The 15605-nt window shown below is 39.0% G+C and overlaps 1 protein-coding gene across 2 annotated transcripts in view; it reads right to left on the bottom strand.

The window, feature by feature from the left end:
• Positions 1-15605, bottom strand: part of ACVR1 (activin A receptor type 1) — a 101115-nt gene that overhangs the window by 1814 nt on the left and 83696 nt on the right. For both annotated transcript variants that reach the window (XM_010971338.3, XM_010971339.3), the window contains exons 8-10: positions 13731-14006; positions 10478-10675; positions 138-268 (exon numbers count right to left, since the gene is read on the bottom strand). In XM_010971338.3, coding sequence (XP_010969640.1) covers positions 138-268; positions 10478-10675; positions 13731-14006 — 605 coding nt within the window. The remainder of the gene's footprint in view (positions 1-137; positions 269-10477; positions 10676-13730; positions 14007-15605) is intronic.

The following is a 15605-nucleotide window of genomic DNA, read 5'->3' on the forward strand; positions in this document are numbered from 1 at the left end:
GGCCCTTCTGTGTAAAATCGGGAGACACAGCAACAGCTAGGGCAGAGCATTCAAGAACTAGACCAGCTGAAACTCAAGCACCTGCAACAAGCGAACAGATGAAAACAGCTCTGAAACTAAGAAAGCAGCACTCTTACCGGGTCTGAGAACCATCTGTTAGGTATGTTGGGCCTCTGCTGATCCACACAGACTACCTTCCTCATGTCTTCAAAACTTGGGTCGTTGGGAACCACATCATAAAATGGTGGCTTGTAATCCTCCACGATACCTGCACACACAGACAGGAATGGTGTCGGGTTAGCGAAAGGGCAGAGGCTCCCCAGGGTTTTAGTGATGGGCGTCCCAAGTCACCATGTGACAGGAAAACGTACTAATCATCTTCCTCAAAATTCAAGGTAATGCTGAAAGCTATAGGTAGGTCTTAAAATAAGTGGAGAACAAAGCAATAAATCGAAGCCCTTCAGAGAAATGGAGGAAAGTAATTATTAGAAAAAAAGTGACTACTTCTCAAGCAATTATAATTATTAACAAAACGCTCCCGAGAGTGTATAGAAACAACTCTTCAATGCCCAGCAGGGCATAGGAGACAGAACAAGAACTCCTTCAGTGATTAAAAAGGGACAAGACACCTAAAGAAGGCACATGAATCTAGTGGTTTCAAACCATAAACTTCAACAAAAAGTTGTCCACAAACTAGAGCTAGAGGTAAACAAATAACCCAAGACCATCATCTAAAATACCCTTTTTTTGTTATGATATGGTTAGGGAAAATCATTGCTATAAAATAATCCCTCCCATTGGGAGGATGCAAATAATGTTCTATGAAATACTCATTTCCTCATTCATTCCTCATTCCATGTGTTCTGAGTACCCACTGTCAGACACAGCTGTCTGTTTGATGGCTCTATCATTTCTTCTCAGAGCAAAGGCACAAAATGTAGAGGACAGTCATTTGGGAAGGAGAAGAATGGCTGAAAAGAATAAACACTCCCCTTACTCCCAAGCAAATATGAAAGTGGCTGATTTCAGCATCTGCCCCTGTGTGGTTTCCACTGCCTTAGAAACCTTTTTCCCCAGCAAAATTACCTTGGTTCCTTACTTTTCACAGAGAAAAGTAGTTCCACAAACTGAAAAAGTTAAAGCAGTAATTTGGAATTAGAAAATTGATGAAAGAAAAGAAAGGAAAGAAACCCACAAAATCCATTATCTTTCTTCCACCATCAAAGGCTTCAATGAAGAGGACAATGGATTACTTGGTGTAGTGCCTTTTTTCCTTCCTCCATGCAACTTTCTCCTATTTATAAATACCTACCAGATTGTTGGTGCAGACAGAAGGAGGCTGTTTTAATAATTAAAACCATTATTAAGTTTTTCTAGTTCCTACAAGCCACCTGAAAAGCTTCAGTCTCTCTTTCATTTATCAAAGAAATTAACAGTAAGAAGCTGTTCTCAGAAATTCCATATAAATACAAACCAGTTATGCAAAAAATTAGCCATCATAAGGAACATCTATTAAACAACTACAGATTTTTTTTTGTTAAACTTCATAGATTCAGCTAAGTTTATTTTTTAAATAGGACAGAGTCTAAATTATATTTTTAAAAATTCTACTTGCTGTTAAGTCTAAGTAACTTACCCACTTTGCTTGCCTGTGTTGGTCAATGGATTAAAACCTTTCTCGGCAAATCAAAACTTTCAGAAGACCTGGGATGCCTCATCTCAGAGGCCCTATCTACGTCTCTTGTAAGGGCCCTAGGAAGCCTTCAAAAACTATTTTAATTCTTTTCAGTACATGTACTACTAGGAGACATCACATAAAATAGAGCTGGACCTAGACCTGCAAGATAATTTATACCTTTATAAAGGCCACATGAATTTATAAGGAACAATAGAATTGTGCCCTGCATCATCTCTTGACTTATCTAAAAGCCTGGTTTCATTCTTTTAAAATCTAGCATAATAGACAATATTTGGAGTAGTTGCCTGGCTAGCTTGGGAAGGGTTCTGTGAACGTAAATAGTAATACTACATTGAATTTTCCTCTAAATGCAAAAGAACATGGCTGGATTTTTAATACACAGAATCTAGGGATATTAAACTTCACTATACAAAAATCAAGTTTTCCCTTGGGTTTACATTTTCCATATTTTAATCTTACTAAATTCCACCATGTTTTAACAAAAGGAATGAAGTTTTAAAAGACCATTTAGTTGATTATGCATGGGATTTTGTCACACCTCTCTTTCTTCAACAATTGGTCAAACTGTTGACTGTTTCCATCTGATGTTGGTCATAATTCCTCAGAATAAAATAAACCTGGGATTAAGCTCCAGCAGTCACATAGAACTCCCCTCTGGTCAAGGAAAGTATTTCAATCAATATAAAGTACACGATATACCTACAATGTGTGGAACACCATACTAAATGTTGAGGATGATAAAAGTATAAGACATGCTCTTGGTCTTCAGTGAACTCAAAATCTAGTGGAAGATGAGGACAAGCCTCTTTTTTCCTTAGATAATGGAAATCTTGTTTTTAAAAAAAAACCCTCAAACATTTTTTTTATCCCTTTGTATGCTTACTTTATATCTTGAAAGAAAAGAGAGATTAGAAATTCTCACTTATGTTTTACTTGCTAGTTCCCAAACTGGCTCAAAAACCATTTTGATGTCTCGAACTGTGTTACCCGGAGGTTGTCCCTGGCACTAGGGGCATAAAAATTAAAAAGATGCAATGTTAGTGATGAGACTAACGGGAAAGGAAGACACGAAAAAATAAATTACAATCTATGAGCAGAAAGAAGAGGTGGAGGACATGGTACTGAGCAGGTTTGTTAAGTACCAGATATGAAGCAGGTGCCGTGGAAGCTCAAGTAAGCTTTCCAGGAGCTAGGGCTTGGGTGAACACGGAAAGATGAATTTGCAAGACAGAGAAGATGATGGGACAAGAATACACCACGGAGATGGGTCATTGCATTCCAGGAAGGCAGGGTGGGCAGGGATGGGGCAACGACAAAGACTTGCAAATGATCCTTCTATGTTGGAGAGACAAAGGGAAATTAAGTTCCCTCTGGCTGAAATCAATGCACATGGTGGTGGGAAGAGTGAGAGGTCAAGGTTGGACTGTGAAATTACTTGTATTGTCAAGGTAGAAAGTTACTTACTACAATCGTTCCTCACTTCTGCCAGAAAGTGACAAGCAATCTGGATAGCAGGAAAAAGTGGACTCTCACCTCAGTCCTTTTATGACAGCATCCAGTGAGCAACTGCCAAATTGTGAGCCAGCAAATGACGGCAAGAATTCAGGAAAAGTGACTAAAATACAAAATACTTCGAGTGCCAAAGGAGTGGTACAAGCAACAAAGGACCCAGGAATGCAGCGGAAGAGGAGCTCTTAAACAATGGTCAAGGAGGGGCCAACCCCCCAGGTCTTGCTTTTGCACATAAGAGGGTGTGATTCAAAGGGCCAAGGAAAGAATCAGAAATTATTTATAACCTCCTCTCCCACAACTTTTGACACATGTATCTGATCCATACATTTTTTTTTCTTGGACACATGTCTGAAGTTTTTCTTTGCAGCAAGTACATCTTTACCAACCAAAACCCCATATCATTAATTTGCTGCATGATTCTGAGTAAACCTCTTAATCACCTGTTTCTGGTTCCAACATCTTTAAAGCACAAACCCCAAAGCTGATGTACAGATCAAGGACGCCCCAGACGGTGCTTCAAACAGCAGGAAACACCAGAAGGCTCTTTCTAAAATGCAAGTCTCTGGAAACAAGGCTTCCTCGCGATCCTCCCTATCCAAGACCAAAGGTTTTGGGCTTTCAAAGCTGTAGGGATTTCTCAATTGCAGATGAGGGATTGTGGATTTGGTTACAATTTGAATAATCCGAAGGTGTAGCTCACAGCCATCCTTTCCTTCAGAAGAAGAAACAGAACCATCCAGGGAAAACTTACTTGTCCAAATTCACAACTAACTGATGACAAAAATTAACCAGAATCCAGTTCTCCGTTTGTATCCTAGAATTCTTCTAAACAAACCAGAGGCAGGGAAATGAGCTGATCTCACTCAGCAGCGCATGTTACTCCCTCTCCACGGCCCTCCAACCTGTGCGGCTCCACTATACCCAGCATCTACCTCCACGCAGAGAGCTACTGCTAAGGGTTAACTCCTACACAAATTATGAAATCCTTCAGAGATCAGAACATTACAACTAAAGCCACTTTAGAGAGAATTAGAATGGTTCATGTTTAGCTTCTGAGAGGACTCTAAGTTAATATGGTGTTTCCTTCAGGGATGGCATGTGACAAAATTGGATGCGGTTCATGGACAAAACTTTTTCATCATATTCAATAACCGCATATGTATTTTTAACATCACCTTCCATTTAATGCCATGTGATACCAGTTTTCCCACTCCCAGGACTGACATTAATTTCCTTTTAAAAAGAAACTAAGATTGAAAAAGCTGATTTAGAGGAACTGATTAAGAAAATAATGGTACAAGTGGTACTCGGGTATGAAAAATCATAAAGGTAGTACATGTATGAATGAATCTTGGGAAACACTGTTTGCAGAGAGGCATTTTTTTCCTGGTAAGAATAGGATTCGTAAAGGTATATCTACCATATGCTTTGCTTTGCTTGACATTCCTCACAGGAGGACTTCAAAAGTCAAAAATGACCAATAAACAAATAGAAGAGGCTGCTCAGAGCAGAGGTGATGACAGCCCAGGGGTTTCTGGTACCCCCTGACCCTGCCTCCCTGCCAGAGACTGCAGAGAATCAGCACCTCAGGCATTCCTGTAAGTCTACAGTGAACACGGGCTGGGAAGCCCTGCCTTACCCCAGGGAGCGGAGATGGAAAGACAGCTCTGTTCCCTGCTAAGTAACATACATGTGCGGCAGCTTTGACCTCATCCTTCACCCCAACTGCATTCATGGGCACATGGGACCATGCACATCATTCGAAGTCAAGACAACTGCATTCTCTGAAATCCTGTTAAAAGTAACTTCTGTTACTAGGATTCTCGGTAATGGAATAGCCAAAGTAAATAGTTTACAGATTATAGTTAGGCACTATTAAAAATATTTATTAATCATTTACTAATATTACAGTTGTCAGAGGGGAGGCCAAAGGGCCAAGGAGAGATGCAGAGCCCTGCTCTGATGAGCTGTGACCAGACGCCTGATACCTCACACTCCCAAACCTGAGAGAAGCTCCACACAAAGTCTGAGGCTCTGTCCGCGCCCCAGGGGCAGTCTTTATTCCCTGCCCTGGGTGAGACTGAGGTAACATGTTCTGTCTTACATGAGAGCTCCAGAGTTCGGTCCCTAACCCAGCCACATCAACATCACCTGGGGCCCTGTAAGAAAGGGAGGTTCTCAGTCCAACCCTACACGTATGAAATCAGAAATCCTGGGCGTGGGTTCAGCACTCTGTTTCTAGGTCATTCTGTTGCACACTCTCCAGTGTAAGAACTATGGATCCAAGCAAACCCCTGCTTTAAATTCATACAGAAATTTCACCCCAAAAGGGTGAGAAAATGGTTTTCCTTCCTACCAATTCCAAACTCAGTGTCAGTCTAAACACAAAGAATAAATTCCAAAAGACACTACTGAGAAATTTTCAGCTGTGAAAATGGACTTAGCTCTCATTTCCTGTACAGACACAGCATGAAGTTTATTATTAGTAGCAAATAAATATAAAATTCCTATGAAAATATAAAATGCAACATATTTTTATACTCATGGTTCACTTGAGGATCATATTGCTCCAAGAGAACTATCTGGTCATCAATTTTTATAATGGAATCAGAAACTCAAAGGATGCATAATTATAATGACCGCCTATGATAAGATATTCATATATTTAAATGAGGTACATTTTATATGCAATAATTTCAAAAATATATATTCTTTTAATGACACTTCTTAAAGCTGGTAAGGAAGTGAAATAGGTATATCACACCCTGGGGTGAACAGGATATTGTAAATTAGAACAACTCTTATGGAAAGGAACTTGGTAATATGTGTCAAGTCTTAAAAACTCCCTCCATAGTCTTTGACCTAATGGGTCTATTTTTTTTCAGATTAACAATAATTCCCCAAATGAAAAAGTTATATGAAAAGATGTCTAGTACTGGCCCCAGGTGGAGGAGACAGGATGTCCAACAATATGAAAATGGTTAAATTAATGAAATCTCATGTGACCATTTAAAATAAAAACAGACTTTTTAACAACATTAAAAAAACACAAATGAAAAAGGTGATACAATAAAAGCTATATATGACAAACCTACAGCCAGCATAGTACTCAACGGTGAAAAACTCAAAAGCTTCCCACTAAAATCTGGGACAAGACAAGGATGCCCACTATCACCACTCCTATTCAACATAGTCCTGGAAGTCCTAGCCACAGCAGTCAGGCAAGAGAAAGAAATAAAAGGGATCCAAATTGGAAAAGAAGAGGTAAAAGTGTCATTATATGCTGATGACATGTTACTATATATAGAAAACCCTAAAAGGTCCACACAAAAGCTACTAGAGCTGATTGAAGAATTCAGCAAGGTAGCAGGTGACAAAATTAACGTTCAAAAATCAGTTGCATTTCTTTACACTAACGATAAATCAACAGAAAAAGAAAGTAAAGAAACAATCCCCTTTAAAATAGCACCCAAAGTAATAAAATATCTGGGAATAAATCTAACCAAGGAGGTGAAAGAATTATACACAGAAAACTATAAACCATTGATGAAGGAAATTAAAGAAGACTTTAAAAAATGGAAAGATATTCCATGCTCTTGGATTGGAAGAATCAATATTGTTAAAATGGTCACACTGCCCAAGGCAATCTACAGATTTAATGCAATCCCTATCCAATTACCCAGGACATATTTCACAGAACTAGAAAAAATCATAATAAAATTCATATGGAACCATCAAAGACCTAGAATTGCCAAAGCATTACTGAAGAGAAAGAAAGAGGCTGGAGGAATAACTCTCCCAGACTTTAGACAATACTATAGAGCTACAGTCATCAAGACAGCATGGTATTGGTACCAAAACAGACATATAGACCAATGGAACAGAATAGAGAGCCCAGAAATGAACCCACAAACTTTTGGTCAACTCATCTTTGACAAAGGAGGCAAGAATATACATTGGAATAAAGACAGTCTCTTCAGCAAATGGTGTTGGGAAAACTGGACAGCAGCATGTAAAATAATGAAGCTAGAACACTCCCTTACACCATATACAAAAATCAACTCAAAATGGATTAAAGACTTAAACATAAGACAAGATACAATAAACCTCCTAGAGGAAAACATAGGCAAAACATTATCTGACATACATTTCAAAAATTTTCTCCTAGAAGAAATAAAAGCAAGAATAAACAAATGGGACCTAATGAAACTTACAAGCTTCTGCACAGCAAAGGAAACCAGAAGTAAAACAAGAAGAAAACCTACGGAATGGGAGAAAATTTTTGCAGGTGAAACCGACAAAGGCTTGATCTCCAGAATATATAAGCAGCTCATACGACTCAATAAGAAAAAAATAAACAACCCAATCCAAAAATGGGCAGAAGACCTAAACAAGCAATTCTCCAAGGAAGACATACAAATGATCAAAAAGCACATGAAAAAATGCTCAATATCACTAATTATCAGAGAAATGCAAATCAAAACTACAATGAGGTATCACCTCACACCAGTCAGAATGGCCGTCATTCAAAAATCCACAAATGACAAATGCTGGAGAGGCTGTGGAGAAAGGGGAACCCTCCTACACTGCTGGTGGGAATGCAGTTTGGTGCAGCCACTATGGAAAACAGTGTGGAGATTCCTCAAAAGACTAGGAATAGACTTACCATATGACCCAGGAATCCCACTCCTGGGCTTGTATCCAGAAGGAAATCTACTTCAGGATGACACCTGCACCCCAATGTTCATAGCAGCACTATTTACAATAGCCAAAACATGGAAACAGCCTAAATGTCCATCAACAGGTGACTGGATAAAGAAGAGGTGGTATATTTATACAATGGAATACTACTCAGCCATAAAAACCGACAACATAATGCCATTTGCAGCAACATGGATGCTCCTGGAGAATGTCATTCTAAGTGAAGTAAGCCAGAAAGAGAAAGAAAAATACCATATGAGATCGCTCATATGTGGAATCTAAAAAACAAAAACAAAAACAAACAAACAAACAAAAACAAAGCGTAAATACAGGACAGAAATAGACTCACAGACAGAGAATACAGACTTGTGGTTACCAGGGGGGTGGAGGGTGGGAAGGGATAGACTGGGATTTCAAAATTGTAGAATAGACTACACTGTATAGCACAGGGAAATATACACAAAATGTTATGATAACTCACAAAGAAAAAAATGTGACAATGAGTGTGTATATGTCCATGAATAACTGAAAAATTGTGCTGAACACTGGAATTTGACACAACATTGTAAAATGATTATAAATCAATAAAAAATGTTAAAAAAAGAAAAAGGTGACACAAAATTGTATCTATACTATGATTACAACTAAGTAAACAAATATGTACATAGTTGCATAGAGAAAGAGGGGAAAGAAAGATGAATGTTGGAAGGTAAAAGCAAATTTTTCTTGTTTTTCTCTCTACTCATTTTTTGGTTTGGGGGTAGTAATAACTATAATATTAATAAAATTAGTTTGCAAGCAGCTCTGAACACTTTCAAGTTTGAGTTTAAACTGATTTCTGTGTGTGTTGTGTGCACATGCCATGTGAATATTCATGGGAGAAGGGGGACTAGAGAGAGAAGAGAAAATATCAAATCAGTCACTGCCGAGGGACAGTAGCTGATTTAAAATGAGACATGACATCCCCTTAACCGCCCCCTAAAAATCACACCACACCACACCACAGAAACTCAGCCCACAAAGTGCTAGGAACTAGAGTACAACCTAAATCACGGTGTCAGGGAAATCAGATCAGAAAGCCCCCATCATAGTCTCTCTGCCTCTACCCTTCCCTATTTTTTTCAAAAATAACGTTAAACACAACATCAAGAAAACTACTATTTGCTGAGCTACATTTTCAACTGATGGCTTTAATTTCCAACAGACTCCTATTCATCACAGCTGATCTTCAGAAGCCATTTGAGTTTAAGCTTGTGACACAGGGAACAAATTTGCAACATGAGTTTTTACAAAGCCGAAATCCCAAGTTTCTGCCAAGTTTGGCTTTCATCACGCAGGCTAGCTTGGCGGGGCTCCAGCACACCCACAGCTGGACTGCTACCATCCTGGCCATGGAATATTAGCCTCCTCTTCATGTGGGGCAAGTTCCCCACCACACGGTTTATTATAACACCAATTCTTCCCTAAAGTGTTTTTAAGACTGACTAATTAGAATTTGATTTTAAGTCCTAAGGTACTCAAGAATTAGGGTGGGGGATGGGGAACTGAAATCACTGTGCAAAATTTCAGGCAAAGTTCAGAGCTTTATAAATCAGCAAAACAATCTCTCTGTTGCAAACAATTCTCAAGGCACTGGAATGGCACAAAATGCCAAGTCAGTAGCTCCTGACAATTGAGAAACAATTACCAAGAAATGTTCGTGACTCCATCCAAAAAAAAGTACTTCAAAAGAACTGTCAGGTTACAATGTATGTATGTTTATGCATAATCTGAAACATGGGCTTTGATAACCTTAGACAGTTTGTTAAAAGCAAACATACTGTGCTCTTAGGGGGAAAAGAAACCTACCACAAAAACTTATCAATTTTAATTTTTGCACACTAAAACTATGTTACATTACCCAGATTCCAGAGTACAGTGTACTTAAAGTTCAACAGTGTATTTGTGGCGGATTTGAAAGATGGAGGTGAGAGTTTACTATGTCGGGTAATGGGTTAAAAATGATACACACACGCCTCCCTAACTGCTGAGGTAAGACCATTTCTTACACTTACAAGAGGACCAGCACTGAGCCTCCCACTCAAGGTTTCCTGAATTTAAACTTCACTTACTCAGCACATACAGCCTGCTGCTTACAAAGGTGTGAATTCTGAGTGGACAACCTGAGTCTCTTCTCAGTAATCCAAACTTAAGTAAAAAAAAAAATCTACAGTAGCCGACTTCACCCTTAGATTCCCTTGAGCAGTCTCCTCGCACTAAACCTCCCTTGTGAGAAGCGCAAAGAAGGGTGGGAAGGAAGGCAGCATAAGGAAGATGGAGGAAGGAAGGATTTAAAAATGGACTGGTCAAAATAACGAAAAACAAACATACAAAGAGGGAATACATAGTCTCTTCCAGAAATTCCACAGTTAGAACAGACATCCCTCATGTGCCTTCGACCAGCCGTAAATCAGATAAAAATGCCGACAGCTTGGCAAGTGTAATTCACGGAGCACCATGGACTTAAAGGCAGCAGCATCAGCAGGACTGGGACAAGGGCAGTATTGCATCACATCAGATACTTACCATTGCTCACCATCCGCCTGGCCACTTCCCACAAGACAAGTCCAAAGGCCCAAATGTCAACTCTCTTATAAGAATCGAAACAATCCACCTGAATGGTCTCATCGAGAACTTCGGGGGCCATGTAGCGCTTGGTGCCCACACGAGGGTTGTTCCCCACGTCCAGCTGATTGGTGCTCTGGGAATGCATGACTGCCAGGCCTGAAGGGAAGAAGATGACAGTGTCAGACCACTCGCCGCCTTCCTCATGGAGGGTTGCCGAAGGATTTGTAACCAACCCCAGTCAAAAGCGCCGTCTTGTGGTGTCTGTGGTCACTGCCACACTGCACCCAGAGTCATCTCTGGAGGCCACTGTGATGACTTGTGTGAGAGCAGAAATGACAGGCCAGGCACATTCTGAGGCTATCAGGTTAATACATGAACCTCGGAGACAGAAAGTTTTGGGGAGATAAACTAATGTACCAAACCAACGTGAGGCTGGTGTCCAAAATCCACGGGAAAGCAGGCTCACAAGTTAAATGGGAGCCTCAAAGTGGCCTAATGAGAAGCTAATTAAGCTCTCAAGCTCCACCACAGCTCCAGTGAGGCTGCAGGCACAAACTGCAGAGATGCTGAGGTAATTCCTCACCACAGAAGGGCTGGGTGCGCGGGGCACTGCTCCGTCCCTGATGGAGGACTGCTCATCAGTACAGTAACACCACTCACACCCGCTGGCTTTTCTCTACACCCTTGGGTCCAGAGAACCTTAAACTGGATCTCAATTCAAAGCACAACTCTCACATTAAATGGTTTTGAAGCACCTGCTTAACTCATGACTCATTTCAGGATTCCTCAGCCAATTAGAGAGACTTGGCATTCTTCACAGATCGGAGGGAACAGACAGGTACATGCATGGTTTGTTCAGGAATGGAATTACTTTTTGAGGCATATGCAGACCAACTGAAAACGATTCCTGTAACATGCAAAATAACGAAAATTGCCAACGTGGGGCAAGAAGGCCATGTAAACCTTGGCAACACTACGGGGATCTAAGTTATCGATGGAGATGCTTCTCCTCCCACTCTATGGCTCTGAAAGTGTGGGATGATGACTATATAAAGCCAAGGAGATAACACATATGTCGTCTCAGCCTTAATAATTACCAAAGATATTGGCAACCACATTTGACTAAGTCAAACTGGTGCCTCTTTCCCTTTTATAAACCCCAAGAGTCTATGGCAATGATATTAAAAAACAATTGATAACTTTTAGATGCGATAAACTGTGATTATGCAAGAGATGTATTTTGAGGTATTTTAAGGGATGCATTTTGAAATATTTCTGAGTAAAGAGCTGCAAATTATTTTCAAACCAATTTGCAAATATATATACACACAGCCACATACAGATAAAGCAAAAACAGCAAAATTTTAATAACTATTGAATCTAGGTGTTATGGATATAAATGACCACTATACTATTTTTTAAACCTTTCTGTTTAGAATACTGGCATTTATGCTAAAATACTGGTAGTTTTGCAGTATTAATAATACATAATTTCTAACAAGTGGTCCTTAATTTCTGAGTATAAAGTAAAAAATTACAAATTATGGTCCTATAGGAGCTGTCTCCTGTACTACGAATCTACTCCCCTAAATAATGACCCCTTAACATAGATTTCTGTACGAAACCACATATCCAATTGGAACACTATAGGCCAAAACAAATGCAGTTAAAGAATTAATTAATTAGTTGGATTTGTACAAAACTCCTAAGTCCCATAAACCAAAACCAACAGCTGTCTCAATTTGTTCATCTTCCCTAGGCCTCTGGACTATAACAGCATAATCATCTCTGAATGATTGTTCGCCAAGCATTTATAATAATTTTGGAATCTTGTAAGAATTGTGTGAGGTGGGCATAACTGATTTTTAGTAACATGAATATACATAAACACACTACTATGAAAGTTTCAAACAGCACAGAAGTATCACACAGAGTGTCAAACCCTGACGTCCCCCGTGCTGAGCCCCCATCCTTGCCCTGAGTATAAGCAGGCCAAGCACTTAGGGCAGGTAAATAGATGAAAAGACCTGCACAAAAGTAAGAGCCAATAATTGGGAAACTCAAATCACTTTAGCTCCATAAGCCATGGCAGAGCCATAAAAGTCTTCTATACTACAACTCAAACTGCCCACAAAAACTTTAGGGCCACGCCTGTTCATACCAGGAAAACACTATAAAATAATTCTTCAGTGTAAATGCAAAGACTTTAAAGGGCTTCAAAAGAAATAAATTTTCCTGCCTCCCTTGTGTTTAAAAACAAACAATAGATTTTATCAACTACATAAATAAGAGTTAATACTGCCTAAACTTTGATCAGTTTAACAGTAACTACAATTATATGAATATAAGATAAAACCATTTTTTTATTCAACTAGAGTGAGGATCCTCAGTAGTCCACTGAAATGCATAACCAACATTACAACTCAGTTCTCATTAGCATAAATACTCAGCCAATATTCTAGGGGTCTAGAATGAATAGGTTTTATATAGAGTGCCACTAGAAATGAAAATAATCTTATTTATAATGCAATTAAAGCTACATTAAGCACTACCCTAACACTGTAAGAAGGAGCTATCCAAGCAGGGCAAATGGTAAAGTGGTTTGGGGACTTTTTCTTCTTTCTTGGTTGATCATTTTGCCTTGGTTACAGAAGAACAACTTAGAACCCAGTTTTTAAGACAAACTCATTCCATAGGTTATTTAATTGTGTACCTACTTTGTGTAGAGACTTGTAAAATCAGAATGCAACCCTACTGGCTGCCTCTGAGGGTGGGCTGGAGTAGGGACTGACTGAACAAGCATGAGGTGACTTATAGGAAAATGAGAAGGTCTGTATCTTGATATAGATTTGGATTTTACAGCATTTGTCAAAACTCTGAGAATGTATATTAAGACGTGCATTTTATACAAAGGTGTGTATGCTGAAGACTCTGGAGGGAAGGGCTCTTTTGTCTGCAGTTTACTTTGAAATGTATCAAAGATTAAGATGTATTGATAAATGGAGGATGGAGAGATATGCGGTAACAGTAAAATGTTCATGGGAACATCTAGGTGGTAGATATACAGATGTTCTGTGTGGAGTCCTTTCAATCTGCATGCTTGAAATTTTTCATAACAAAATGTTAGAAGGGGAAAAAGATGCAACCTGGCTAAACAATGGAATACAACAAAAGTAAAAACAGTAATTTAAATATATTTTTAAAAATTTACCCAAATCTGCTATGCAACACTGTCCATTCTTCTTAACCAGGATGTTTTTGCTTTTTAAGTCTCGGTGAGCGATGGCTGGTTTCCCTTGGGTCCCAAATATCTCTATGTGCAAATGTGCGAGGCCACTAGCTATGGACAGCACTATTCGCAGGCAGCTAACTGTATCCAGGGTAGTAAGCTGAAGATAGTCATACAACGACCCCATTTCATGATAATGCGTGATTAACCACAACTGTGTACTGGAGTGTCTTGATGTCATGTCAGAAGCAATGAAACCTAAAGAAAGCAAAAACAAAATTAAGAGACATGAGAATTCCATCTCATAGCTTTTAGTATACAGAAATAGTGACCATACAGTAGAGATCACCTAAAACAAAAAATAAACTCACCAACTACCATGAGAGGAAGTTTACAGAGACATCAATAGAGAAAAATAATATATTTATTCCTTAAAAAGGCACTGCTAGTGAATGGGAAATTCTTACATTCATTGTAACTAATCCTTTAAATAATCCTTTAAAATATTTTACATTGCATTAAGATTCAGAAAGGAATAATATCTTTGTGCTTACTCATAATGATAGTGTCAAACCCTTTATCACATTGATATTCAAAGCACAGATCATTCAGCAACCACCCAGGAAGAACACTAAAACCCAGAATCTAACACTTGTGATCTAGCCTTGCTCTGCTTGTGATCTGCTGTGTAATATCAGGCAACTCATTTGGGCTCTTTGGATTGTCTCTGCTGTAAAATCAAGGGGGTGGGTTTGTATTAAATATCTGACTGATTCATCAAATAAACAAAGGAACCCATCAAGTAAAACAAGCACCTGGGATGTTTTCTTGTCAGTCACACAGAAAAACCAAGATGATGGTGTTTGTTGGTTAGAAAAGAAGACAGATTTGAAAAGGAAAAATTGTGATATAATGTGAAAAATCCTGTAGTACATATCTGCACAGGGCAAGAGGAGCCCAGAGCAGGGAATCATAATAATTCAGACTAGATAGTACCACAAGCTACCATCAAGAAGTGACAGCTGAAGTGGTCCTGAAAAGAAGTGATATAATGAAAGATATAGATAAAGAGGAAGGCAGACATTTTTCTGGCCATTCTGAAGGGATTTTTCAGCACACTGAAAGAACTTGAAGTCGGAGGCACTTCCTAATCTATGAAATAAATTGTGATATGTGTGCCTGTCTTTTCTGCTACAGAGGCACTGTCCCAGCATGAGGGATATACTTTAGGGACACACAGACAGTGAAGTATAGGACTTAGAAATATGAGAGGATTTGGGGGGAAAAAAAAAAGATGCATATGATATGAAGAATTAAATGACTTATGCAAGTGTAAAGGAAAAGGCAAATATGTAAAAATTCCTTACTTTTTATAAAGTACTTTATATAAAATTCGATTTATAATTTAATAATTTATATAATAACATGATTTATAATTTAATTTATCACTTTCACAAATATTTTCTCATGGGATTTTTCTCAATAGGTCAGTAAGATAAGTATCATTATATTCGTTTTCCAAATAATGAAGTTGCTGCTGGGAGGTGCCAAGGATCACACAGCTATTAAGTTGCTACCAACTCCAAGTTGGGTGCTAGCTGATCTGGTGCACCATACCTTGCCTAGGAAAGCTCTGGGGAGAAAGAAAGGTTCCCTATTTGATCATCATCATCATTGACAACAATGGAAACAGTCAATAATTAGTGAGAACTAGCAATGGGCCAGGCACAGTTCTAAACACCCCACAAGCCATCCTCCAACAACCACACAAAGGAGGCAGAGTACATCACGCACATTAAGGTCAGTGATGGTCCCCAGCAGCCTACTCTGGAACCCATACTCTTACCTGCCATACTA

Source organism: Camelus bactrianus, chromosome 5 (assembly GCF_048773025.1).
Source record: "Camelus bactrianus isolate YW-2024 breed Bactrian camel chromosome 5, ASM4877302v1, whole genome shotgun sequence".
Taxonomy (NCBI): Eukaryota; Metazoa; Chordata; class Mammalia; order Artiodactyla; family Camelidae; genus Camelus; species Camelus bactrianus.